We start from the raw sequence: 25,994 nt of genomic DNA, 5'->3' as shown, positions 1-25,994 counted from the left end.
TCGGGGTGGCCAGAGGAGAGTCGGGGAGAGCGAAAGGAGAGTCGGGGTGGCCAGAGGAGAGTCGGGGAGGGCGAAAGGAGAGTCGGGGTGGCCAGAGGAGAGTCGGGGAGAGCGAAAGGAGAGTCGGGGCAACCAGAGGAGAGTCGGGGAGGGGCGAAAGGAGAGTCGGGGGGGCCAGAGGAGAGTCGGGGAGAGCGAAAGGAGAGTCGGGGTGGCCAGAGGAGAGTCGGGCAGCATGCGCGTTATATTCCTGAGCGCGGTATAGAAAAGTTTTTGTACATATCATCGTGATTTCTGCGCGCTATACCCCTGTGCGCGTTTTACAATGGTGCGCGTTATATCCGCGAAAATACGGTAAGTAAGCTCCCACTCTGTCTGTCCCTCCCATAGTCCAGTATCTGCCTCCTGTCTTTCGCCTTTGGTCCTGTCTTTTTTCTGCTTACCCCCCCCCCCCCCGCTCCCAACATTTGTTCTCCTTTCTTCCATGTCTTTCTCTGCTTCTCTCTTTCTCCTTCCTTCCTTCCTCCCTGGTCCAGAATATTTTTACCTCTCTGTAGTCTCTCTCTCTCTCTTTCCTTTATACACCCCCAAGTCCAACATCTGCCCCCATCAATTCTGCCTCCCCTTGGTTTCAGGTTTCTCCCTCTCTCTATCTTCCTTTTGCTAATATTTTGTATCCTCTCACCTTTGATCCAGGTCTTTCTGTCTCTTTCAATCTCTCTGTCTTTCCCCTCCCAAGAGGAATTTTGTCTTGATGCCTCCATTGAGCATTAATCCTTCTCTCCTGATTCCCAAAGAGCATCGGGCAGTTTATTTCACCACCCTCAAATAGAATTGGCTCCCTTCCTTCCAATTGCCCCAAAAGCACCAGCCTCCTCCCTCCTGACTCCATTTGTAAAGAATTATTCCCTTTCCTACCAACCTCCCCAAAGAACAACAGCTCTCTCTCTCTCTCCCTCCCCCCATGAATAGCATTGAACCCTCTCCCAATAAGAGCCAGCCTGCTACCTCCTCACTAAAAACATTCAGGCTCATATTCAGACCATAGCAATACCGGAAATTCAATGTCGGCACCATATTAGGCCACCAGCATTTTATTTCCAGCCTATTTTTAGTCAGCCAAGACGTACCGGCAATGCCAATATTCAACGGCTAGCTGGCTAAGTCTCAACAGCCAAAGGTATACCATTCTTTTAGGCGGTTGCTTTTGGCCACCAAACTTAGCCAGTGAGCTGCTGAATATTGTTCACAACGTAGCCGGTCATGGGCTAATCTGCTAAGCCAAATATTCAGTGTGAGATAGCCAGCTATCCCCCGCTGAATATTGGCGTATATTATTTAAACGGCTATAACCATTTCTGAATTTCGGCCTCATTGATCTTACTGACTCTAATCTCTTCTTCGACCCTCCCTCCCCCTTAAAGGCCTGCATTTTCTACTTTAGAACACCAGGGACTGAAAAGTAGGACTAGTAGGTAGGGGCCTTTAAGAAGCTTCAGGAGGAAGGAAAGAAGAACGTTGAATCTTGTTCGAGAGGGAGGTAGGATGAGGGATTGGAATTAGAATTAGTGGGGGAAAGGAACTGACCGGATACCCTTCTGTGGGTCCCATCTATTATTCAGCTAGGACTTGCATAAATACTGATGGCCACCTCCTATCCAGTCAAGCCTGGATATTCAGTGTTAGTGCTTGCACATGGTTTGGCATCCTGGTCTAACTTACCCCCTCTTTTACTAAAGCGTGCTAGCCAATTTAGCGCATGCAAGCTGATTTAGCACACGCTAATCGATTAGTGCACGCTAAATCGGTTAGCACACCTTAGTAAAAGGACCTCTTAGCCAGCTACAGTAAATATTTTTTTTAAAAAAAGGCTTACCATCACCGGCTGATTATTTTAGTTTATAAGTCTTTATTGATTTTCCATTACTAACAAAAAGTGCAACACAATATTCATATCAGTAACAATAATAACTAAGCACTTAAATTTGATCAGTAGCAGTGCAACAATATAAGCCCTCCCTCACCCCACAATTACATCAAAGAATCACACTAAAGATATATCCCTTCCTTCCCTCCCCCCCCCCAGATGTGTTTGAATTATACCAGCAAAAAGAAGGATAAAAGAACTATAACAATTGTACAAGAGACATCAATGGACCCCCAAACTAAGTTAAATATCTTAGAATGTCCTAGTATGTCGGCATTCATTTTCTCATACCTATAGTTTAAACATAAGCTCGCCCACCAAAAAGAAAAATTAAGTTGATCATAATTTTTCCAATTGCGAGTTATCATCTGCATGGCTACCGATTGATTATTGATAGGTTTATATTTTCTAGCTAGATCTTGATCTTTGAATGAGAGGATATTGATAGTTGCAGCTTTAGGAGTAACCCAAGGACCTTTGTTCTCTCTTAGGGTGTCAGCAAGTGTTCTGATCTGGCCACATTGAAATTTAGGCCAACAGTCCACCTTTTTCAGGCTGCTTTAAACTCATATCACTTATTAATCTGTTCAGTACCCATATCTGCTTCAATCATTCCCACAATAAGTAGCTTACTAATCCCTCATTTGCCTTGTTTGGTTGTCTTGAATAGATTGTAAGCTCTCTTAAGCAGGGGGCTTTCTCATTCATGTTTTGTGTACAATGCAGTGTAGTAGTTTAGTTTTAAGGCACGATTTGAAAACCCATTTATTTTGCAGAGGTTAGATTTAGATGTTACACAGATAAAGCAGGTTGTGGGATAAGATTTTAGATGTCAACATTTTTGTACCTTTGGAGTTTGGTTCAAGGTTCTAGTTTGCGATGGAATTGTTATAGTCATCCTGTCTTTTGTTTGTAGTATTTTATGGCTCTTGATTTATAACCGGCCTTGGAATATATGTATGTAGGGGATAAATAGCCAAATAAATAAAGATGCAGATCTGAAGAGTCTCTTTGTTGTTTGCTTTGAATATATACTAATGTTACCATTAGGATTCACTAATGCATATTTACAAGTCTGAAATTAAAAGTATTACAAATTATTTGTAGCCTTTTTTTTTTCTCTCTCTCTTTCTCTCTCTCTACAACCCTTGATATTATCCTAAAAAATGAATATTTACTGTTTATCCCTACAGCTGAGGTCTGATTCAGACAAACAGGACGGGTCTTACCAATACAAATTGTCAGGTGAAGGAGCTGGAAGCATTTTTACCATTGATGAAAATACGGGTACAATTTATGCTGTGAAGAAGCTTGATCGAGAAAAGAAATCATCCTATACTCTGAGAGCTCAGGCTATAAACAGGTATACCGGACTTCCCGTGGAGCCTGAATCAGAATTCATCATCAAAGTACAGGATATTAATGACAATAGACCACAGTTTCTTAATGAACCTTATGTAGCCAGCGTTCCTGAGATGTCTCCTGAAGGTATGTAAGACATTTGCCATTAGAGATACTATATATATATCTATCTATAGTATTTTTTTTCTCTCTCTCTTTAATAGTGTATGTGTCTTTTCTACCAATGTCCTGTTTATTTGGACTCCCTGTTCTACTGAAACAATGTGTCGGGTAATACTGGTATATAAGAATTCATATAATATCCTCTGCATGATAGCAGACAGCACTGCAACTAAGCTGGCTCCATCTGTCTAGTTTTTGATCACAGAAAAAAAAGTTTGTTCTCTAACCATGTAATAGCACTTCAGAATCAATGAGAATCATTTCAGTTGATGTCAAGCAATTTGGCAGAACATACCAAGGTTGAATATCTGTAGCATGGACCTCCTGTGCCATGGACTTACATAGAATTTATTTTTCTCTAATATTAATTTTCTTCCATCTCACTCTACTCAGTCACCTTGGCAACAGTCTTCAGTCAGGGACAGGGTTACCATACGGCTCCAGAAAAAGGAGAATGGATTGAAACATCCAGGTTTTACTTTCATTGCTTTCAATGGAAGTAAAACACAGATGTCTCAATCTATCCTCCTTTTTATGGAGCCATATGGTAACCCTATTCAGGAATCTTGCTGATCTACATTGTAAGTAGACACAGCCATTGAGCTTATCATGGTAAGGGATCTCTCTGCTGTGATAAGTTTAGCAGCCGCGGCCGTCCACCCTCTCCCCCCCCCGAACTATCACCAGTAGGAGAGATGTCCAATCCCTCCTGTCAGAACACCCCCCCCATAGATTGTACCACCCCGACCCCCCACCCACACTAGAATCCCTTCTAAACCCACCTGAATCCCCCCCCCCGTCCGTCCGTCCATCTGCTGCTGCGGTAATCGCTCTGATGTCCATAGGGAATTAATGGATGTCAGAATGTTTGCTGTGTGGCTTTTCAAAAGAAGCCTTTTATCTGCTTACTTAGCTGGTTAGTTAGCTAATTAGATGCCATCAATTCATGTTCAATTACAAATCTAACAAGGAATCAGTTTTGTGCTAGTCCGGTAAGGTCCTCCAGCATCATCCTCATGGTTGTTTTCAATGTGTCCAGCCATCTGATTGCAAGTCTCCATGTTCGTCTGGTTCCATTGCCAGTTAGCACATTAAAGATGACCAGTTAAGTTCTAGCTCTACATAGGCTCCAACCCTGGACTACCCCAAGACTAATTAGACAGTGCCTGGGAGGGCACAGGCAATATTCAGTGGTAGTAAACATTTAAGTGTCATTGAACATTGCTGGATGGTCAGCTGATCAGAGTTTAACAGGGTAGAAGCCTCACCTTCCTGGTTTAATGCTTTTGAATATTGAGCCCATAAAATAGAATAATACAGTATAAAATAAACCTTTCATAAAATATTTAAGGGTCTTCTACTAAAGAACATTATATTTCAGCACACAGCATACCCTAGCAGAAGAAATTAGTGACATTACATGCAAAGATTACATGCTGTTAGACATGTGCATTAGTGAATATGGAACTTGGTAAAAATTATTGTGCTTACACTTAGCTCCTCCTATTGAGTATATGCTAAAGTGACACCATACTAACTGCACAAATGAAAGTTAGCAAGTCTTAAGTACCACAAACTCACTGCATTATGGAGTCCAAGCCCATTCTTTCCTCATAACCTGCCTAGTTCTTGCTCCTCAGGAAATACCTAGCCAGTAAAGTTTTCATCATCTCTGCAATGAATGTACTTGTGCCAGATGTGCGTACAGTGGAGGTAGTGTATGCAAATATTTCTCATGCATATTCATTGTGGATATTTGAAAATCTGATTGGCTGGGTGAGTCTCAGGGACTTGGTTGAAAACTAGAGAACGACACGGGCACAAAGTTTGTCCCCCATATCCACCCCATCCCTGCAAGCTTTAACTCCATCCCCGCAAGCTCAAACTTCATTGAAATAGTTCTAACTGAGCAGGAGAATCAAGATGGTGTCAGAGCAAGCCGCTTATGAAGAGGCTCCTGCTATGCCGGCAGAATAAATCATAAAAGTTTTGCCTATTTCAGCATTACCTTTTTCCTGATGCCGAAGTGTAGAGGAAAACAGAGGGGGTGATCTTCCTGCCTCCTCTGCCACTTTACTAACGCGCCAAACAGCAATAACAGAGTAAGCTGCGGTTGTTGGATCAGGCACTTCTGCTGATCGGGGGGTTGGGGGGGAGGGGGGGTCGACCTCGATCTTGAACAGCAATATTTCACTGAGCCCTGCTGGTCCAGGAGTTCCCCCACACCCCAGGAGGATGTCTGGGATCCCAACAGCGTTACAGGAAGCAACTTGGATGATTACTCCATCAGTGCTGCTTAGCTCACCCCTGGCCCTGGAGAAAGTTCCCTTCTCGGGGAAGGGGTAAAACGCGGACCTCACGGACCTGACGGACCTCGCGGATCTAAACCCGTACGGCCTTAAAAATCTGAGGTCCGTGTCGGTCCGTGTCCCTGCCGCTTGTACTTTCTGTCGCTGACAGATCTTGATTGAGATTTGAGCGCTGACGGATCCGTCTCAGCATAGGGAGGGAAAAGTGTTAGGATCCGTCAGCGCTAAAAATCTCTTCCAGGTCTGTCAGAGCCAGAGACTAGTGCTGGAGCGGCAGAGCAGAAGCCAAGAGAGTGGGGAAAAGAAGTCTCCAAACTCCAGCACTAGTCTCTGGCTCTGACAGACCTGGAAGAGATTTTTAGCGCTGACGGATCCTAACACTTTTCCCTCCCTATGCTGAGACGGATCCGTCAGCGCTCAAATCTCAATCAAGATCTGTCAGCGACAGAAAGTACAAGCGGCAGGGACACGGACCGACACGGACCTCAGATTTTTAAGGCCGTACGGGTTTAGATCCGCGAGGTCCGTCAGGTCCGTGAGGTCCGCGTTTTACCCCTTCCCCCATTCTCGCTGGATTTTCAACATCAACTACCAGCGACTGGGGGGACGTGATATTCAGAGTGCTTTGTGAGCTGAAACTAATCCTCAGGAACAATTGGAGGGAGTCATCCCGGTGAAGTTACCTTTTTTTCTCCTTAGCCCCCTGAAGAAACCACCAGTGATACATATGGAGCCACTCTGGGGGGGGGGGGCTATTGAAAGCCTTCATAAGGTATGCATTTAGGCCAAGATTCACTAACCTCATGGATCTGATCCATGGGCAATCGGATCCGTGAAGTGACCGCACACCCGATTCACAACGCGTCTGCATGCTAATTAGGCTGATTGGAAGCATGCCCCAAACCGACCACACGGATCACTGAAGAGCAATCCTGATGCATGCGCAGACCATCTCCATTGCCTGTAGATGGTCTATACATGCGCTTGCTCTCTGAAAACTACTTTGTTTTCAATGAACTTTTTCTTCTTTTTTTACTCATGCTTTGCTTTTTTTTTTTTTTTTACTCGTGAGCCCGTGGTTTTAGCCAATGGGTTTAAAGCGGGGCTGCACTGTGGCGTGTTCTGGAATAGAACATGCATAGTCCAGCCCCGCTTTAAACCCGTGGGTTAAAATCACAGGCTCAAAGGGCGGCAAAGAGCAGGTTTGCTTTAGGAGTACTAATTCCCCCTAGATATTGTAGCTCTTTTTTTTTTTTTTGATGGGTGCAAGCCAAGTCTTCTGCAAACTTCAAATTTAGCATTCAGGCTGGAAAAGTTCACCTCCTTACTGCAGACTAGCGCTTGCTGCTTGAGAACTGCAGGAGAGTCGGGGCAGAGAGCAAGGTTTTTGCACAAGCGATTGGTCCTCGGCAGTCGCTTGTTTTTGGATTGGCCAGCCCAGTCGGTGTGTCTGAATTTACAGGGTTTAGTGAGTTTAGTTTAGTTAGTCGAGGCCCTTCCTATTTTGCATGCCAACGCCCCTCATTTGCATGTGTGGATCGGATCAGGTGCGGATATGCTCGGGAGGAAGGTTAGTGAATCGGGTCGGGGTCACAAAGTGGTCGGGATATGTTAGTGAATCTAGCCCTTATTTCATTTCAGCAACTCAAACTTCTACAATTCAGATAAAAAAAACTTAGAGGAAAATATTCAACACCGGGCTATAAGAATGGACCAAGTAGAGAAGCAGGCCTCAGATTTTAAAAATTCCATTAATCAACAATCTAAAGATAAGAGTTTGCTAATTAGGAAAATTGAAAACTTGGAAAAGGCAAATAGGAATTTAAATTTGAGGCTAATTAATTTTCTGGTTTCCAGGCTACAATCTCCTAAATAATTGTTTCAACTATTCTTAACCTCAGTCTTAAAATATCCAGAGACTAGTATACCTCCATTACAGAAATTGTATTACCAAAATGTGCCTAAGGAAAAAAAGGCTAATGTGAAAACCCAGTCAGGTGATTTAAAGTTTATGGATATTTTGGAATCATCACAAATTGAAATTTCTGGCAGGGCTACATTATTGGTGACTTTCGTCTTCTTACAAGATAAAGAAGCAATTCTTTATCTATTCTATAGAACTGGGAATGTTGAATTTCATGGACATAAAATAGCTGTTTTTCCTGATGTTTCAAAGTGGATACATTTGCGGCAAAACATTTTTTTTATTTACCGTCAATCTGTATTAAAGTTAGGTGCTACCTTTGCTTTCCCTGTAAATGTTGTATTACTTACCAATCCAATAGATCTGTTTTCTACGATCCAGATCAATTACAATTTTTTCTGGAAGGTAAAGTGACCTCAGTAGTCCCGGCAATGCTCACTGATATCACTAACCAGACCATTTAAATTGATCAACTGAGCTCTGTACTTGTGATTATTATAAGTTTTCTTTAAGGGCTCCTTTCACTAAGCTGTGATAGCGTTTTTAGCGCGTGCTAAACCCACCCTACACGGCTAGAACTAACACCAGCTCAATGCTGATGTTAGCGTCTAACATGCATGGCAATTCTGCGTGCACTAAGCATGCACTAAAACCGCTATTGCAACTTAGTGAAAGGAGCCCTAAATTTAACTACCCTGAAAGTGCTTGATTCTTCTCTCCACCAGTTGTGGACTATAATCATAGTAGATTATTGCAGAATATTATGGGCTCCTTTATCGCGCGTGACTTTTAATCATGTGTTAACCCCCGCGCTAGCCGGAAAACTACCACCTGCTCAAGAGGAGGTGGTAGCGGCTAGCGCAGCTGGCAGTTTAGCATGTGTTAAATCGCCAATGTGCCTTCGTAAAAGGAGCCTTATGTTTATTATTTCCTTACTAGAATATTGTTATTTTCTTTGTTTATCAAAGTTGTATTCTTTAATGTAAATAAATAAAAATAAATAAATAAATAAATAAAATAAATAGTTCCATCATTTTCGATAAAAGATAATCACTCACTTTTTGTATAAATGAGGTTTTGTACTTTTTCAAGGACTGGCTAGGGATGGAGTTTGAGTCTCCAGGGCTGGAGTGAAGACACAGACAAACTTTATCTCCATGGCATTCTCTATTGAGGTCCCCTGCTCTAACACAAAATGTTCTAACACAAATATCATGCCATCACTATTAGCTGTTAAGATGCTTCGGCAGTAGTGGTTAATGGTCCTTAATTCACACTTTAATAGCTTAATGCACTTTAGTTAAAAAACAAACCTTAGTATTGTAATTTTGCACTATCGTCATCTATAATTCAAATGCAACAGCTTTTTGGGGTTTTATTTTCCATAAGTTCACTATTAATAAATTCTTTATTTCCTTAAAAATGAGGGGTTGTCTTACTGATTGTAATGCAGGAACAAGTCTCTTTCCAATATCTAATTAGCACACCTGGATTTCGCTTGACTCATAGTACAGAAGTAATTTTACTGGCACTGATCATTTCTTTGAGAACTAATCTAGATAAGGGAATTCCTCTCCACTTCATTCAGTTTGGTTAATCATGATAGATTTATTGGATAGATTAAAATGTTTGGGATTCATGATATACAATAGTATCAAAATTTTTTGCATTTTCTTGAAATGTTGGAATTTACAAGTTCTGTGGAACAACTCTGTTAGAATCTTGGAAAATAGTTTGTAGAGTTCTTCAAGGTTCTCCAGTCTCTCTGATTCTTTTCAATGTTTACATGAACAAACTACAGTACGTTTTTAGATCTTTAAATCCATATTAGTTTTCTTATGTAGATGATATATCCATTCCTTTTTCCAGTGACTACATATTCTTAAGAAACAGTCAAGGATATGAAACTATCTTTTGATAAGATCTCTCACTGGATTCTACTGAATGAATTAAAAATTAACCCTAGTGAAACAAAGATCTTGTGGGTGTCGGGTAAGCATGCTGGCCTTCCTTAGGAAAAGATTAGGTTAATAACAGCCATAGTGCTGCTGAAATCGTGTATAAAGATCTTGGGGGGTCTCTAATGATTCTAAACTAGAAACGGAAACTTATATTAATGAAATGGTGAGGAAGACTTTTTTTTCAAATTGAAACTACTTCGAGGATTTAAGTTTCTGTTAGATTTATCTGAATTTAGAACAGTATTTGCAAGCTACGGTATTAAGCCAAATTGATTATTGTAATATTGTTGTGCTAGGATTACAAGAGGCCAAAATCAGAAGTTACTGCTAGGAGGCCATTGTGATAGGGCCAGTCCTCTGCTGGCAGGACTTCATTTTCCACATCAAGTTTGCCTTTTCAATATGGTTTCTGTTCATTTTGGGATATAGTCTCCTCTTATTTCTCATATCAGGTATACTTTTTTTAGGTTCATCTTTGCTGTTTTATTTTTGTGTAGTACGGTTTTAGACACTACAATACTGGTATGTAAGAGGGTAGTTTGAAAAGTTCGGTAAAATAAGAGTTAAGCAAATATTTTTTTTAAACAGTTATATTTCTCAACATAGTTTCCATCACGGCCTGTACAATTAGTCCAGTGAGTGTCCAGTTTTTCCATCCCATTGGAAAAATAGGTTTTGTCATATTAATAAAAATATATTTGTTTAACTTGTTTTTTTACCAAACTTTTCAAATTACCCTCTGGGGATGTTTTGGAATGCTCAGATAAATCCTTTAACTATCCATTATGGAATGAAGAATTTCATTTCCTAACACTGCTAATGTCACGCCTACATTCCACCCACAAAATGCCCACTTTTGCAACATCATTATCTCAGCATTTAAAAAAAATATTTGATTATACGTTTTGGATTTTTTTTTATGCCTACATGGCTGTCCATACCCTCCCTTGTGACAGTTTATGGACGTTAATCTCTTTTGAAAATGAACCCCATAGTAACATGAGTAAATTTTGGCAGGTAAGAACTTGCATGATCCATCCAGTCTACCCAACAAGGTGACCAGAGTTGAATCTTGCATTATGATAAAATACTGGTATACCTAATCTCTAAGTTTCCTTGTCACTCTCTTAGTCTTAATCACTATCAAACACTCTCTCTCTATCAGAGTCATTATGCCCATTTCACCCCTCTCCTTAAATCACTTTATTGACTCCCTATCTATTTTCACATACAGTTCAAACTCTTCTTATTGACTTACAAATGCATTCACTCTGCAGGTTCTCAACATTTCTCATCTCTTATCTCTCCCTATACTCCTTCCAGGGAACTCCATTCATTGGGTAAGTCTTCTTAATCTATACCCTCCTCTACTCATACTATCAACTTCAGACTGTGTTCCTTCTCTCTTGCTGCACCATGTGTCTGGAACCGACTGCCTGAGTCAATACATCAAGGTTTGTCCCTGGCAGTATTTAAATCCAGGCTATAAGCCCATTTTTAAGGTTGTAAATACCTATGCTTGAGAAACTCCCTACTCCCCTACTTATCCTGTTTGTCTGTTTGATTAGATAGTAAGTTCTACTGAGCATGGATTGTCTCTTGAATATTTTAATGTACAATCCTGTATATGTCTAGCAGCGCTATAGAGATGATAAGTAGTAGTAGTAATTTTGAGACACAGACCATAGAAGTTTGCCTGGTCATGGTCCTACTTCCCAACCACTGGAGTTGCCATTAAAGCCCACTCCAGCCTTGATTCTGATCTATTTTTTGCCATTTATGAGATCCATACCTTTTTCTCCTCCGACCTGCTGTGTGTGTGCACCCCTTCCCTTCCCCATACCTCTTTAAATTCAATGGTGCACGCAGCATCTTAAACTTCCTGCCTATGCTGACTTCAGCTCTCCCTCCGATGTCACTTCCTGGTCCTGCAAGTAGGAAGTGACTTCAGAGGAAGAGCCAAGGCCAGCTTGAGCAGCAGGTTCTAGCTGTTGCTCATGCCAGCAAAGAGAGAGGCACAGTGGGGGTGGGTGGGGGGGGGGGGGAAGAAGGCAAGGTCTGCTGCAGTGGGGGAGAACCAGGAGAGTGGAGAGGAGGAAAGATGTCGGCATCTCACTACATCACTGTCCAGACTTTGGTCTTACTTCCCAACCTCTGAAGCTTCTGTCAAAGCTTACTCTAACTATGAAGTCATTTAAGTTTAGCTTGAATTGGATTCCATCTTTTTTCTATATAGTACTAGCTGATGCCCCGGCGTTGCACGGGTATTTAATTATAGCAATAACACTGTAAATGGATTCAAATAAAGATACTTTATAGTGGTGAATGAAAGTATTTTTTTACAGCTTAATAAAAAATACAATATTCAAATTATAAAGTGAAATATTTGACAAAATGAATACAATACAACTAACGCAAAACGTGATTATAAACAACAATTTTAGTTTCACCTCCTGGAGCAAGAACATATAAATTCTTGGGTGAACCCACCCTTGAGCAAGCAAAATAGAGTTGTGGGCCGTGAGACCCCCATAATATATCACCCCAGGTAGTGAGGGATCTGCATACCAAGTTTCGTCCAAATCGGTCAAGCCGTTTTTGAATTACAGTGAGAATGGCAGCTTTTTACATTTTTTCCATTGACATGAATGGGTGAAATCTGATTTTCTGTTTGTATCTCCGCCCACGTGTGCAGGTGGGCCGCGAGACCCCCAGAACATATCACCCCAGATAGTGAGGGATCTGCATACCAAGTTTCGTCCAAATTGGTCAAGCCGTTTGTGAATTACTGTGAGAATGGCAGCTTTTTACATTTTTTCCATTGACATGAATGGGTGAAATCTGATTTTCTGTTTGTAGCTCCGCCCACGTGTGCAGGGGGGCCGCGAGACCCCCAGAACATATCACCCTAGGTAGTGAGGGATCTGCATACCAAGTTTCGTCCAAATTGGTCACAGTAAGAATGGCAGCTTTTTACATTTTTTCCATTGACATGAATGGGTGAAATCTGATTTTCTGTTTGTAGCTCCACCCACGTGTGCAGGGGGGCCGCGAGACCCCCAGAACATATCACCCCAGGTGGTGAGGGATCTGCATACCAAGTTTCGTTGAAATCGGTCAAGCCCGTTTGTGAATTACTGTGAGAATGGCAGCTTTTTACATTTTTTCCATTGACATGAATGGGTGAAATCTGATTTTCTGTTTGTAGCTCTGCCCACATGTGCAGGGGGGCCGGGAGACACCCAGAACATATCACCCCAGGTAGTGAGGGATCTGCATACCAAGTTTCGTTCAAATCGGTCAAGCCGTTTTTGAATTACTGTGAGAATGGCAGCGTTTTACATTTTTTCTATTGACATGAATGGGTGAAATCTGATTTTATGTTTGTAGCTTCGCCCACGTGTGCAGGTGGGCCGCGAGACCCCCAGAACATATCGTCCCAGGTAGTGAGGGATCTGCATACCAAGTTTCGTTCAAATCGGTCAAGCCGTTTTTGCGTGATCGCGGCACATACACACACACATACATACACACATACATACCTCTGATTTTATATATATAGATTCCTCTGTATTTATTCTATGCATTCCTGAATTCATCACTGTTTTCATCCTCACAGCTCCCTCAGAAGGGCATTCCAGGCATCTTCTACCCTTTCTGTGAAGGTTTCCCACCCTTTAGTTTGTATATTAATACATTATAAGTATTTAAATGTCTGTATCATAAACCTCTTTCCTCTGGGGTATAAATACTGAGGTTTTCAAGTCTCTTCTCAAAGAAGTCTCTAGAAAAGAGGAGTGTGGATAAATATGAATTGATTTACAAGCCATGAAGTTATAACATATAAAACAAAAATCAATTAGCACATAGTTAAGATCTGCAATTAGTAGCTGGAGAAAGTAATAAAAGCAGCATATCTAAGTTAAAAAAAAAAAGCTTGGGCAAGTTTCTGAAGAAACAAGTAGACCTGGGGAAGCTGTGTTTTATTCCTAGGTTCATGTCATGTGGAATCTACCTACTTAATGAAATCTGGCCAGATATTTGTGGTCTATAATGACTATTGTTGCATAAAACATACTGATCTTGCATAACTGTGTACAATTCAATAGGATACTGGACTAATTTGAAAACAAAAACATGCTTTACCATGCATATACAGTAAGTACTAGAAAACAATCCAGAAGCCTATATTCATTTTCACATAAAAGTTGATGTTAAGCTCAATGGTTTCTTATTCATATTATTTTTTCTTTTTTGAAAAAAAGAGAAGGTATTGTGTTAATTAAAATCCAAAATATATAAGCTCATTAACAGCAACTCAGTGTGGCCCTGAGTGGAAAAAGAAACTGATATATCATCTAGCATTAGACATATCCTATTAGTTTGTATAAGTGAAGTTCAGAATCAGTTATCAAGAGATAGGGCTGTCAATGAATAACTATTTCTCATAATTCACAGTCATTCCAGAACTGCAATACTAAGATAAGCAGGCCCTTTTATCTACTATATGCACAAATCTTAAATGAGCAAATATTGACCTCATTTTAAAAACACATTTTCCGTCACATTTGAATAATTTGAGTATTAGTTATGCACTTAAATAAGAGGCTAAGAACAAGTGTATGAACAGCGGCAAACAGAGAGGAAGCACATTATCCATATTTGCTTGACACTGTTCCAGAGGATAAAAATGATTATAGGAGAAACGTACCAGTAGTTAATTTATTGTTAGCATGCTTTTATATAATCTAAATTTATATTCATCAATTATAAATTTTAGCATGCTTCCTGAATAGATAAAATAGAAGTTATCTTGATTAAAATGAACCAATCTGGAACAGAAATCCTGCTTCAGTAAAGGACAATCTCCTTATATGGAAGGATACTCACTAGCTTTAGTACAGCAATATTACCATTCGGGGTCATGTTGGCCATTTTGTTTCCTGAAGCTAAACAATGTGGGAGAGGAGGGGTCTCCACTTCGGTCCTAACACACAAGACTACCAGGGATCACCTCCAAATAGGTCATAGGGGTGGCGGGTGGGGGGGGGGGGCAGGGTGAGGGAAAGGTATCATTGATATATTATGGTTGGGGATTTGGTTCAAAGGAGGGGCTTATTTTTAGATCATTTGGGAAGGGTTAGGAGGACTACAGGGGGAAGATATGCTAAGGGGGTTTGGGCATGCAATCAGGGGAGTAGGATATCAGAGGAGGTTGGGAAGAATGAAAATGAATGTCATGGGGAATTGGATGGGGAACTGAAAACCTAGTCCTGGATCATTCAGGCTATGGCTGTACTACTGAACTGTCAGTAAACATAGAAACATGATGGCAGATAAAGACCAAATGGCCCATCTAGTCTGCCCATCCACAGTAGCCATGGTTTCTTCCTCTTTCTAAGAGATTCCACGTGCCTATCCCATGCTTTCTTGAATTCAGACACAGTCTTTGTCTCCACCACCTCTTCCGGGAGACTGTTCCACATATCTACCACCCTTTCTATAAAAAGAGTATTTCCTCAGATTACTCCTGAGCTTATCACCTCTTAACTTCATCCTATGTCCTCTCATTTCACAGCTTCCTGTTAAATGAAAAAGATTTAACTTGTGTGCATTTACGCCATGTAGGTATTTAAATCTCTCTATTATATCTTCCCTCTCCTGACTTTCCTTCAAAGTATACATATTAAGATCTTTAAGTCTGTCCACATACACCTTATGATGAAGTCCAAGTACCATTTTAGTAGCCTTGCTCTGGACCGACTCCATCCTTTTAATATTTTTTTGAAGGTGGCTGTACTTGATGCCTCCTCGTGGCTGCAAATTATGCAGTTATGTTATTGGTAGTCATGACAGCCAGCTTACGGTACTGACCTGCATGCTAGATGTTATAGTCAATAACTCTTCTGACCCGCCAAGCCACCCAGCTCCTGCCACTACCCACACTATATAGCTAATGTGGATTTTGTTGCTGTATTGCTAGTTTTACTGCACATTAGCTTGGGAATATGCTCATGTTTACCACACAGCTATTTAATCCATGTTGAGAAAGGGTCACTAAATTAATGCAAAAACCCAAGGGAACGGTACAGTTTAGGGGTGAAGAGCTTTTGTGCATGTAATAGGAATGGGACTTGGATATGATAGATGGTAATGATCATAAGATGGCCAAAGGTTAAAAAGGCAATGGTGAAAGCTAGAAGGATGCTAGAGTGTATAGGGAGAGGTATGATCAGTAGGAAAAACAAGGTATTGATGCCCCTGTAAAAGACTCTGGTGAGACCTCATTTATAATATTGTGTACAATTCTAGAGACCTTACCTTCAAAAAGATATACACAGGATGGAGTCAGTCCTGTGGAAGACTACTAAAATGGTTGGTGGTCTTAATCATATGGCGTATGAGAACAGACTTAAAGATTTCAATATGTATACTTTGGATGAAAGATGGGAGAGAGGAGATATGATAGCGATGTTTAAATACTTAAGAGGCATAAAACACACATAAGGCAAATTTCATCTATTTGAAAGGAAGCTCCAGAATGAGAAGGCTTAGGATAAAGTTAAGAGGTAATAGGCTTAATCTAAGGAAATATTTTTTTACAGAAAGGGTGCTAGATGCATGAAATAGTCTCCCAGTAGAGGTGGTGGAGACACGGTCGTTTTATCAGAGCGCAGACTTTGCAGTACATTCTACGCACTTGGGTTTATGTTGATTTCTCAACATCTACATTTGTTTTTTTATTTAATAGCAAACATTAGGACCCTGAGGAAGACGAGTTTGTCGAAACACAGACTGTATAGGGTCCCCTTCACTTTATGTATATGAGGATGGTTTCTATATTTTCAAAAACATTCATTAACAAGAAAGGATGTCCAAATAATATATATCCAAAAACAACATCCAATGTTATTCAGCACTATCTACAACACATAGAGAAAAAGGAGAAAAGACCTCAGTGTCTAATAGGGGTTCCAAAAAACTTCCCACATAGAAGCCAATCTCAAAATCACAACTTTGAGACCACAGACACATCCTCGGTCAAAAACTCCAAGATAAGTGGAATTATATTATAAAGTAACACCATTTTTCAATATCATCACTTATCTGAAAATGTAATATTCCAAATGTTCTTTGGCATAGTGCTGTGATGTGAAAGCAGGAAAAACTGCACAGTGGAGCATAGGCATACAGCACAGCAGCTAAACAGTCATCACTGCTGGCATCATATTTCCACAATATCCAACAGGGCTCCCTGTTTCACAATCAAGCTTCGTCTGGAATTTGAGCGTCAGTTAACCTGCTTCATCTCCTGACCAGATAATACATAAGAAATGCATATGCCAGTACAATACTTCAAGAATATTATAACAAGAGAGCAAAATTTCTCTGATATACACTCTGGCCTTTATTTATTAATATGATATTGCACAAGCCACACTATTTTCACTAGGATCTACATACTAACTATGCACTTATAAATATACATGGAAGAGCATAATCAAAATATGCATCTAAGTCCGATTTGGATACAGGGTGCTAGTCAGCCAAAGTTGGCCATGATGTTCTTTTCTTTTCAAGTTTCACAAGGCTTTTTATGCTCAAACATATAAATAAAAACAGAAAGGTGGGGCGAGGAGAATAAGGGGCATGTTACCATTACCCCCAGTCTTTAGACTTCCCTACTCCTCCCATGAATCTCAGTTCATGGTTCTGTGGTGGTGATTGTACCATCTTACAATCCATGATAATGGCCTTGTCCAGTGAGATATAGGTAGGAGAAACTACAGGCTTTGGTTAATGTTATGTAATTCAGAAAATTATGTTTTTTATTAATGTGAAGGGTCTGATGAGCTATATTTTTTCACGGTAGTTAGCAAGCAAAATTTAACTCAGTAAAAACTTGATTCTGGTTAATACATGTGGTTAATAAGGCATACTTTATTATTCAATCTTTTTCTTCATAAATGATATTAACTACAACCACTGACAAACATTAACAAATTTCTTCAGTTCTGAAATCAAGTTTTCTTGCTCATCGCAGGCCCGGGTGAATTAGGAATGTTCTAGATTCTGAAGCACTTCATACACTATTTTATGCATTTGTTAATTTACATTTGATTTTTGTAATGTAATACATGCATGGCTCTCTAAATCAGAATTTAAAAAGATTATAATCACTCCAAAATTCAACTTCCATGTTTCCCCACTGTTCCAGCAACTGCACTAGCTTCCATTGCAATACAGGATTCAATTTAAGATCCTAATTTTGTCCTTCAAAGAACTGACCACAACTACCACCGGTTATATTCATCATCCATGACTCACTTTATGCCCTCTCATACCTTGTGCTCATTAAATCACATTTTGTTAGTCATATATGAATCTACCTGGAATAGTGCATTCTTGATTTTGGGTTTTTTTTGCCCCCTACCTAAGGAATAGATTGCCCCTGCCTCTTCACTTTGAACAACCTTACAAAGCTTTTCAGAAGCTACTGAAAACCTAGTACTTTGGTGGGTCGATGCAGAATCTAACTCTGAACCTGAACTCTGCTGAATTTTTGATGTAGTATTTGAATGACTGCTTCTTGTTCTATAATTTTATGGAACTTTTTTCCTTATTCTAAATATGTAGGACCCCTTTTATAAAGCCACAATAGCGATGCTGCCACAACAGATATATCAAAGCCCTTAGGAAATGAATGGGCTTCAGTGCAATTACCGTGACAGCATTGCTACCACAGCTTTGTATAAGAGGGTGCTGAAGAATTTTCACCCAACCAAGAAGAGAATGATGTGGATATGGTTCAATCAATGATCTGAAACAATATGAAAACATAGAATTTTGTTTCTGCAAATTGACACTTAACAAAATAAAATAATACTCTTTTCAGCCACAGTGACAAAATAATGCTCAGAATTTAGGAAGTTGGTTGGTTGGGCTGAGAACTTTTCATCATCCCCTCGTAAAAGAGGCCCTTAGATTGTAAACCACCTTGTCTTTCTTTGCAAATAAGGTAGTATAGCAAGTTTCTTAATAAATCATATTTTATTTGTTCAAATTGTAACCATTACAATACTCATAAGTAGGAAAATTAATATTATATTAACTTGAGTTATGTTATTTTGTATATTTGGAAATATATTATCATGAATATATTTTGTTATCCATATTGGAAAAAAATATTTTTGGATTTCCAAAATTGAATTTTTTAAATGGAATAAATGCATAAAATAAATGTACTATTCTACTGTATAATCAGGCATTGTTCAAATACTTAAGTGCTTGGTTAGTGTTCAAGATAATATTGCAGTTAGGTCTGAGAAATGCAACTGTGTTGTTGAATGGATTGGAGGAGGTGGTGGGGAAAACCCATGAGATTTTACCAGCCTCAGAGGGAAAACAAAATGCTGCAAAGATAATCATTAAGACGTATAGTAAGCAGTTCTATCAGGATGGGAGAAATAAGCAAGTTTCCCCTTTTAGAATTCTTGATATCAATATATAGAGGGCCCCAAGAAAAAGTGATGCGTTGATCATATGCATTGAAAAGATTTCCATGGGATGAAACAGCAGGGGTGTGACATTTTTGACTGATTAATGCACTTGACCTCTTTCCCTTGAAATTCATTTACAAGATCACACAATAAATCCATTCTTCCTCAAAATAAATAGCGCAGTATGCAGTGATCTACATAACTGAGTACTGTATAGCTAAGAAAAGAAGAGGGAATTGAACTAGTTGTACTACATGCCTGTTTGTTGATCCTTATTTATCACCATCATGTGGTTACAAGAGGCAATGAACATGCACTATTAAAATTAAAAAGCTGTAGGTGAATTCTTGATTTATAAGCATTAATAGGTACACATTACAAAAGCATCAAAAGACTTTTGTACACTGTGAATGGCTTGTTGTCTGTTTTCTATGGAAGTATTATAGAAAAGAAAAATAGCATAAATTACATATTGAAGAAAAGCAAAGAAAAAGTTTGTTTCTAGTCATGTAATACTGGAAGGAAGAAGTAGAAAAATACTCATGTACAAGGGAATAATAGTTATACCAAGGTGCCCCTTTTCTAAACTGTGATAAAATTTGCTGTTACCATGGCTTAACACTAATCTAAATATTAATGTATAACCTGAAATAAAAAAGTGTGCAGAACCTGCTCATGGTTAAGGTGGAAACACGTTAGCACCTCCCATTTAACCTTGAGCCAGATAGCACATGCCAGCACGTTAATTTACAAATGTCTTCCATGCCTATTTTGTGCCCATGCAAAGCTCCTGCCACAGAGGAGGAAATTCTATAAATGGTACCAAGGTTAGGCATCACTAGGCAACCTAATTAAGGATGTCTAACTGAATTCTATACAAAACCTACTGTAATTGTTTTAAATTGGTGTGGTAATTGAACACACCATTAAAAAAAGATTTTTAAAAAAATCAATTAAAGTTTTGTGTGGGATACCTATGTGGAATCTAGCAACACCTAAGTTGAGGTGCCTTCCTAAAAAGTGGCCATGGTAGGGGGCGGAGAATAGCCATGATTGACTTAGGCACTTGTATAAGGCTCTGGTGAGGCTTTATTTAAAATATTGTGTATAATTCCAGAGACTGCATCTTCTAAAAGATATAAACAGGATGGCTACTAAAATGTTGCTCAGTGGATGGCTACTAATATGGTTGGTGGTCTTTGTCATAAGGCATATGAAGACAGACTTAAAGATCTCAATATGTATACTTTGGAGAAAATGTGGGGGAGGGGAGAAATTATACAGACATTTAAATACCCCCAACCCATCCTGCTCTCTTGGGGTAAAAAATTGATCAGGGTGGGTCACATTGGGGAGTGGTGGGAAGAGTCTGCAAATGGATTGCAAGGCCTCCTTTGTAAGAAGGTTGATGTGGTTGACAGGTTTCCTTGTAATAGCAGTAATAACTAATTCAGCAGTAAACTGTGGGTTTGCTTGTAAGTATGAGGAAAGAATGATGGTGGCAGGAGGGAGTGGGCATTCTTCCTGCCTCTGTTTTTCATTGCTTGATACAGAAGAAAGAAAGAAAGCAGGTAGGATAATACAACCCCCCCTCCCTTATCTAATGTACTGTGGGCCAAAGTACACCTGATCCTGGATACCTATAACATCACACCAGCTTTCAAAGGACTAGTAGCAAATTAAGCAGACATTGCAATACATTCTTCCTCCCCAAATCCTAATACGACCCTCTCTGAACACCTAGAAACATATGATCCTTTCCCCCTATTCCTTGCTGCCCCATATGTGGCATGCACATTTTCCTTTACAAATCTCTGTCCCATCCCTCTGTCTCTGCTTTACTTTCCAGCACTTGAAGACAGTGGCATACCAAGGAGAGGTGGGGGGGAGGGGGGAAGACCGCCCCAGGTGCACGCCCCAAGGGGGTGCACAGCTGGCCACTCTCCCTATTCTACCGCTGCTGCCTTTCCTTAACCAGCAGCAGCGGCAGTAAACAGGGGTGTCCATGGGTGCTCACCGGTGTTGCTCAGCTTCTGGCCGGCTCCCCTGCTGAAAGCCGCGGGCGTCTGCTTCTCACGTGATCTGCAGCTGCGTCAGAAGCATTCTCTGATGTCACGACATCAGAGAGAAGGCATCCGATGCAGCCGCGGATTGGTAAGGTGTAGATGCTTGCAGCTTTCAGCAGGGGAACCGGCTAGACATGCTGGGCAGGGAAGGGGAAGGGTAGAAATGCTGTGCAGGGAAGGGGGGAGGATAGAAATGTTGGGCAGGGAAGGGGTAGGGTAGAAATACTGCACAGGCAAGGGGGGAAATGCTGCAAAGGCAAGGGGGAGACATGCTGCTGCACAGGGAAGGGGGAGGGTAGAAATACTGCACAAGGAAGGGGGGAGGGTAGAAATTCTGCAAAGGCAAGGGGGAGACATGCTGCTGCAGAGGGAAAGGATGAGAAATGCTGCACAGGCAAGGGGGAACTAAATGCTACTGCTGCATATGCAAGGGGGGAAGAAATGCTGCACAGGCAAGGGGGGAGAAATGCTGCTGCTGCACAGGGAAGGGGGGAGAGAAATACTGCAGTAGCAGCACCCAATTGGGGAGAGAGAGAGAAGGAGAGAGAAAGAAAACAAGGGAGAGGAACCAGAGATGCCAAGTCAATGGAAGGGAGGGAAAGGAAAAAAGGAAAGGATATACCAGACCATGGAGGGGGAAGAAAAGATGCCATGGCATGAGGGAAGAGAAGGAGATAGAGATACCATACCATGGTGTGGAGTGGGAAGGAAGGAAAGGAGAAGAGAAAGAGAGAGATGCCAAAGCATAGGGGAGGGGGTGGAGACAGAAGAATGAAGAGGGGTGAAGCTGAAACGAATCATGTGCAAAGGAGAGAAGGGACCCCAGATATACAGTTTATTGAAGGGACATAGAAAGAGGGAAGATGCCATATGGAAGAGAGAGAGGGTGGACAGTAGATGGAAGGGGCAGAGAGAGTGTGGGCAGTAGATAGAAGGGGTAGAGAGAGAGGGCAGAAGCTGGGTGGAAGAGGCAAAGAGAGGGCAAATATTGCATGGAAGGGAGAGAGGACAAATGCTGTATAGAAAGAAGAGAGCAAAGAGAAGATGATTAAAGCAGAAATGACAAAAGGTAGAAAGATTTTTTTGTTGCTTTACTTAGAATAAAGTAGTATTGTAACTGTATTGATAAAAGTTTATAAATAGGAAATGGAAATAAGGCAATTTTTGGGACTAAACCCCTTTCCTCAGGACACTGTATACTGTACTGTTCTGAAGAAAGATTTGGCCTCTGAAAGCTAATTGAAAAATGGATTAATCCAATAAAATGGAATTTTCTTATTTCTCATTATTTGTTTTATTTTTATTTGTTAATTTGTAAAGTGGTGATTGTTATGTATCAGTTTTTTCAAATTTACATGCACTGTCTTTATATTTTGCACAGTATTAGGGGACATGTGTCACTGTTTTTGTGGTGTTGTGGTGTTGCATTGTATGCAGAGTCTGGTTTCTTGGCAGTTCAGTTTAACTTTTGTCTATATATTTCTATTTTTAGTTTGTGATTATTCCATATTGGGCGAGGGTGTATCTCTGTCCTGTGTGTATGAAAAGGATATAGTTTTCAGTTGGCATTGACTACATGATCAATTGACTGTACGGGATCTGGCTTGTTTAGTTTTACAATGTATGTGTTGGTGTTCTAGTACTCACTGCAGTGTTTAAGATGCTGCCTTTTACTGGGTACACTCTTGTTGTGCGCTATGTGGATTGTTACTAAAAATCATATTTTTGATTTAGATGGGGGGTGTCAAAAAATGATGGGCCCCGGGTATCACATATGCTAGGTATGCCACTGCTTGAAGCCATAGCCATAGCCTGTTCAATAAAGCATTGTGGCCCTTTAGAGAGCTACCTCCCAGGATCCTTCCCCACCCCACCAGCTTCTTGTTTGGAACCATATTCTTCCTTTGCTGTTTTATGAGATAATCATCACTATCCCTATCTACACACTTGTTTACCCTCCCAAAACTCAGAGAAGACAGTTCCCTTTTACTCTAAAATCAACTGAGTTATGTATTTTAAACCAACTGTACCACTTCTATAATCTAGGCCTCTCCTTTACTCCTCATGTAGCTCCTTTCCCCTTCCCCAAAGCACGAACTCCAACTCACAATGTGCTTGCTTTCCTTTAAATCAACCACATCTCATAAATACAGAGTCCTGCATATTCCCCACGTTAGCTCACCCTTCTTTAAGTAGCACACACAAGGCTCATCCACTTCCAAAGCTGCTGCCACTCAACAATCTTTCAGTCAATTAGCAGACTACACTCGTTTGTGCACAGTATTTTGTTGCGGCTTTGGCAAATTTTAAGTTTTGTAGTTTATAGCAGTACCGAATCACGGAAGAAAGTTGTTTCACAACCGAAACATGGCCCGTGTCAGGTCTATACCACAGTCCATATACTGTGTGCTTTTTTTGCATTATTGAACAATTTATTTTGTCAATCTCTGCACCTTATATAAATAAAAGCTCTTATGAAGATCATCAGTTCCACATTTTTTGTGTTTTGACACTCAACAACCACCATGTCCTCACCGAGACTCACCAGGTCCCAGAGACAGCAGTCCCAGCTTCACTACCACTGAACTACCTTTGCTGTCTTGCAATGAACTGAACCTTGGTAAACTGAGCAACACAGCAACAATTCAGATCAAAATGCTCTAAAACCTGTCACAAAAAAAAACAGCCAAATACCCTCTTATTAATCATCCTAATCAGCTCACCTGAACTACAACCCTGCCTCCACCAAGACCTGCAAATGCACCACTTCTTTTATTGCACTCTTGTCCTTCCTCCTCAAACTCTCTCTCCCCTACTCATCTCTTAGCCCCTCATTGCCCCCATGTAGGCTTGACTCAACTATGTTATGGACCCATATGACTACCTGTCCAGTGGCACAGGGTCTTCTTTATATGGTCTCCAACTGTGTTCATTTATGTATGCATTAACTCTTTAAATCCTATTATGCATCCTTATTGAGACTTGTGACAACGGGAGCTATCTAGGTCATCCAGCCTATGACCATTGTAGTGTCCAAGATGGCAGGAATTTTGCAGGAGTGAAATGTATGAAAGCAGACTCCTTCTTACACTACATTAGTGAATGGAGACTGGTGATGTGCTGATTCAGCACTTGTGTTGATATAGTACTTGTATGTGATGGATGATGATGCAATATTCAGTTCTCAGTCTTAGTGGATGCTGCATATGCATCTGTGAGTTTGTGAGTAGATGCCTTCAGCACAGAGGCAAAGGATTATGTGCGAAGTAAATTTGTGAAAACCATCCCTTCATAGAAAAGCCAGATGAGAAAAAAAAAAGCATCTAGCATATAGAATGTGTAGATAAGAAAATGTGAATATTTCATTAAGACACATACTAATCTTGCATACCAAAATTCCTTGTGCACTCGGGCTTGCTAAGGCATTAATATTGTCTGACTGACTGAAAAGTGATGAGTGTTGTGTGTGCATGCGCATGTCCATGTGATGGGATTTTCCCCTTCACTTCTTATAGAACTAAGATGAATAAATCTTTCAGAGTATGCAAATGAAGTATGAGATTGAAGTTTTGATAGGTGATTTTTACTTCTTTGACCTTGGCTTTGCTTTATCATTATTTCCACTCACACTCAGTGCAATTTCTTTGACTTTATCTGTAGGAGACTGAGGTCACCCCAATAGCTGTCGGTCTCTGAAAGGAGATAATTAGGGCTATGAATAGTGTAATGAAGCTGCAAATGTATTCTAAGGTCAAGAGCTGAGTAGGCCCAAATACTTCATTATCCATTCATTATTGTCCAATTTGCTATTAGCAGGGCTCCTGTGCAGTTTCTCTTACAGCTTTAAATAGCAAGTTTTTATCACCTTCCTCCTGAATAGTTTTCTACTACAGTTTTTTCCCCTGAGCCGATGGTAATGCTTTAGTAAGAACTGACTATACCATTAGCAAAGCTCTTTTACTCTAGAGTCCAGCAGCAGCTTGACACTAGGGGCATGCATACATTTTTGTTTGTTTCATTCTTAATTCATTTTTGTTGATGGGAGATTGTATTTATATACTGCCTATCAAGGTTATCTAAGAGGTTTACAATCTGGTACTCAAGCATTTTCCCTATCTGTCCCGGCAGGCTTATAATTTATCTAATGTACCTGGGGCAATGGAGGACTGAGTGACTTGCCCAGGGTCACAAGGAGCAACACGGGATTTGAACACACAACCTCAGGGTGCTGAGGCTTTAGCTCTAACCTACCTGCGCCATTACCAAATCAGTGCCTGGGATATACTGCCCCCCCCAACCCTTACTACGCCACTGGTTGGTTGGGCTCAGAATATTTCATCACCCCCTCGTAATACATGCAGGCAAAGATAGGGACAAATGACTGAAGTATTTCTAGAAGCACAGTCCCAAAGAGTGCAAAGTCAACACCGCAAATAAACTCCAAATCCACACTTCCATATAAGTCTACAACTCACATATTCCTACCTACCCCACAAATGTCCATACACATATCTCGAATGTGCAGAAACCAAAGTGGAATTGTCCAGATAAGAATGATGTGCACTAAAAAATGTCCTCCAATTCGTCTGGTAGTATGAAGATCTTTATTGTTCAAACATCAAAATGACACATTCAATGACTCAATGACTCAACATGCACATGTTTCGGCCAACAGGCCTGCCTCAGGAGTCTTAAAAGTCGCAAATGATGATATATACTGGCATTCACAATGATTTGAACACTAATCAATCAAAGAAGAGTGTCATGCCGCAGAATTGGATGC

General features: G+C 40.5%; 1 protein-coding gene across 2 annotated transcripts in view; it reads left to right on the top strand.

Annotated features, from left to right (window-relative positions):
* Positions 1-25,994, top strand: part of LOC117355521 (cadherin-19-like) — a 277,325-nt gene that overhangs the window by 90,444 nt on the left and 160,887 nt on the right. For both annotated transcript variants that reach the window (XM_033934214.1, XM_033934215.1), the window contains one exon: positions 3,121-3,415. In XM_033934214.1, coding sequence (XP_033790105.1) covers positions 3,121-3,415 — 295 coding nt within the window. The remainder of the gene's footprint in view (positions 1-3,120; positions 3,416-25,994) is intronic.

This window comes from Geotrypetes seraphini, chromosome 2 (genome assembly GCF_902459505.1).
Source record: "Geotrypetes seraphini chromosome 2, aGeoSer1.1, whole genome shotgun sequence".
Classification (NCBI taxonomy): domain Eukaryota; kingdom Metazoa; phylum Chordata; class Amphibia; order Gymnophiona; family Dermophiidae; genus Geotrypetes; species Geotrypetes seraphini.
Note: the sequence above shows the minus strand (reverse complement) of the source record. Positions and strands in the feature narration are given on the sequence as shown.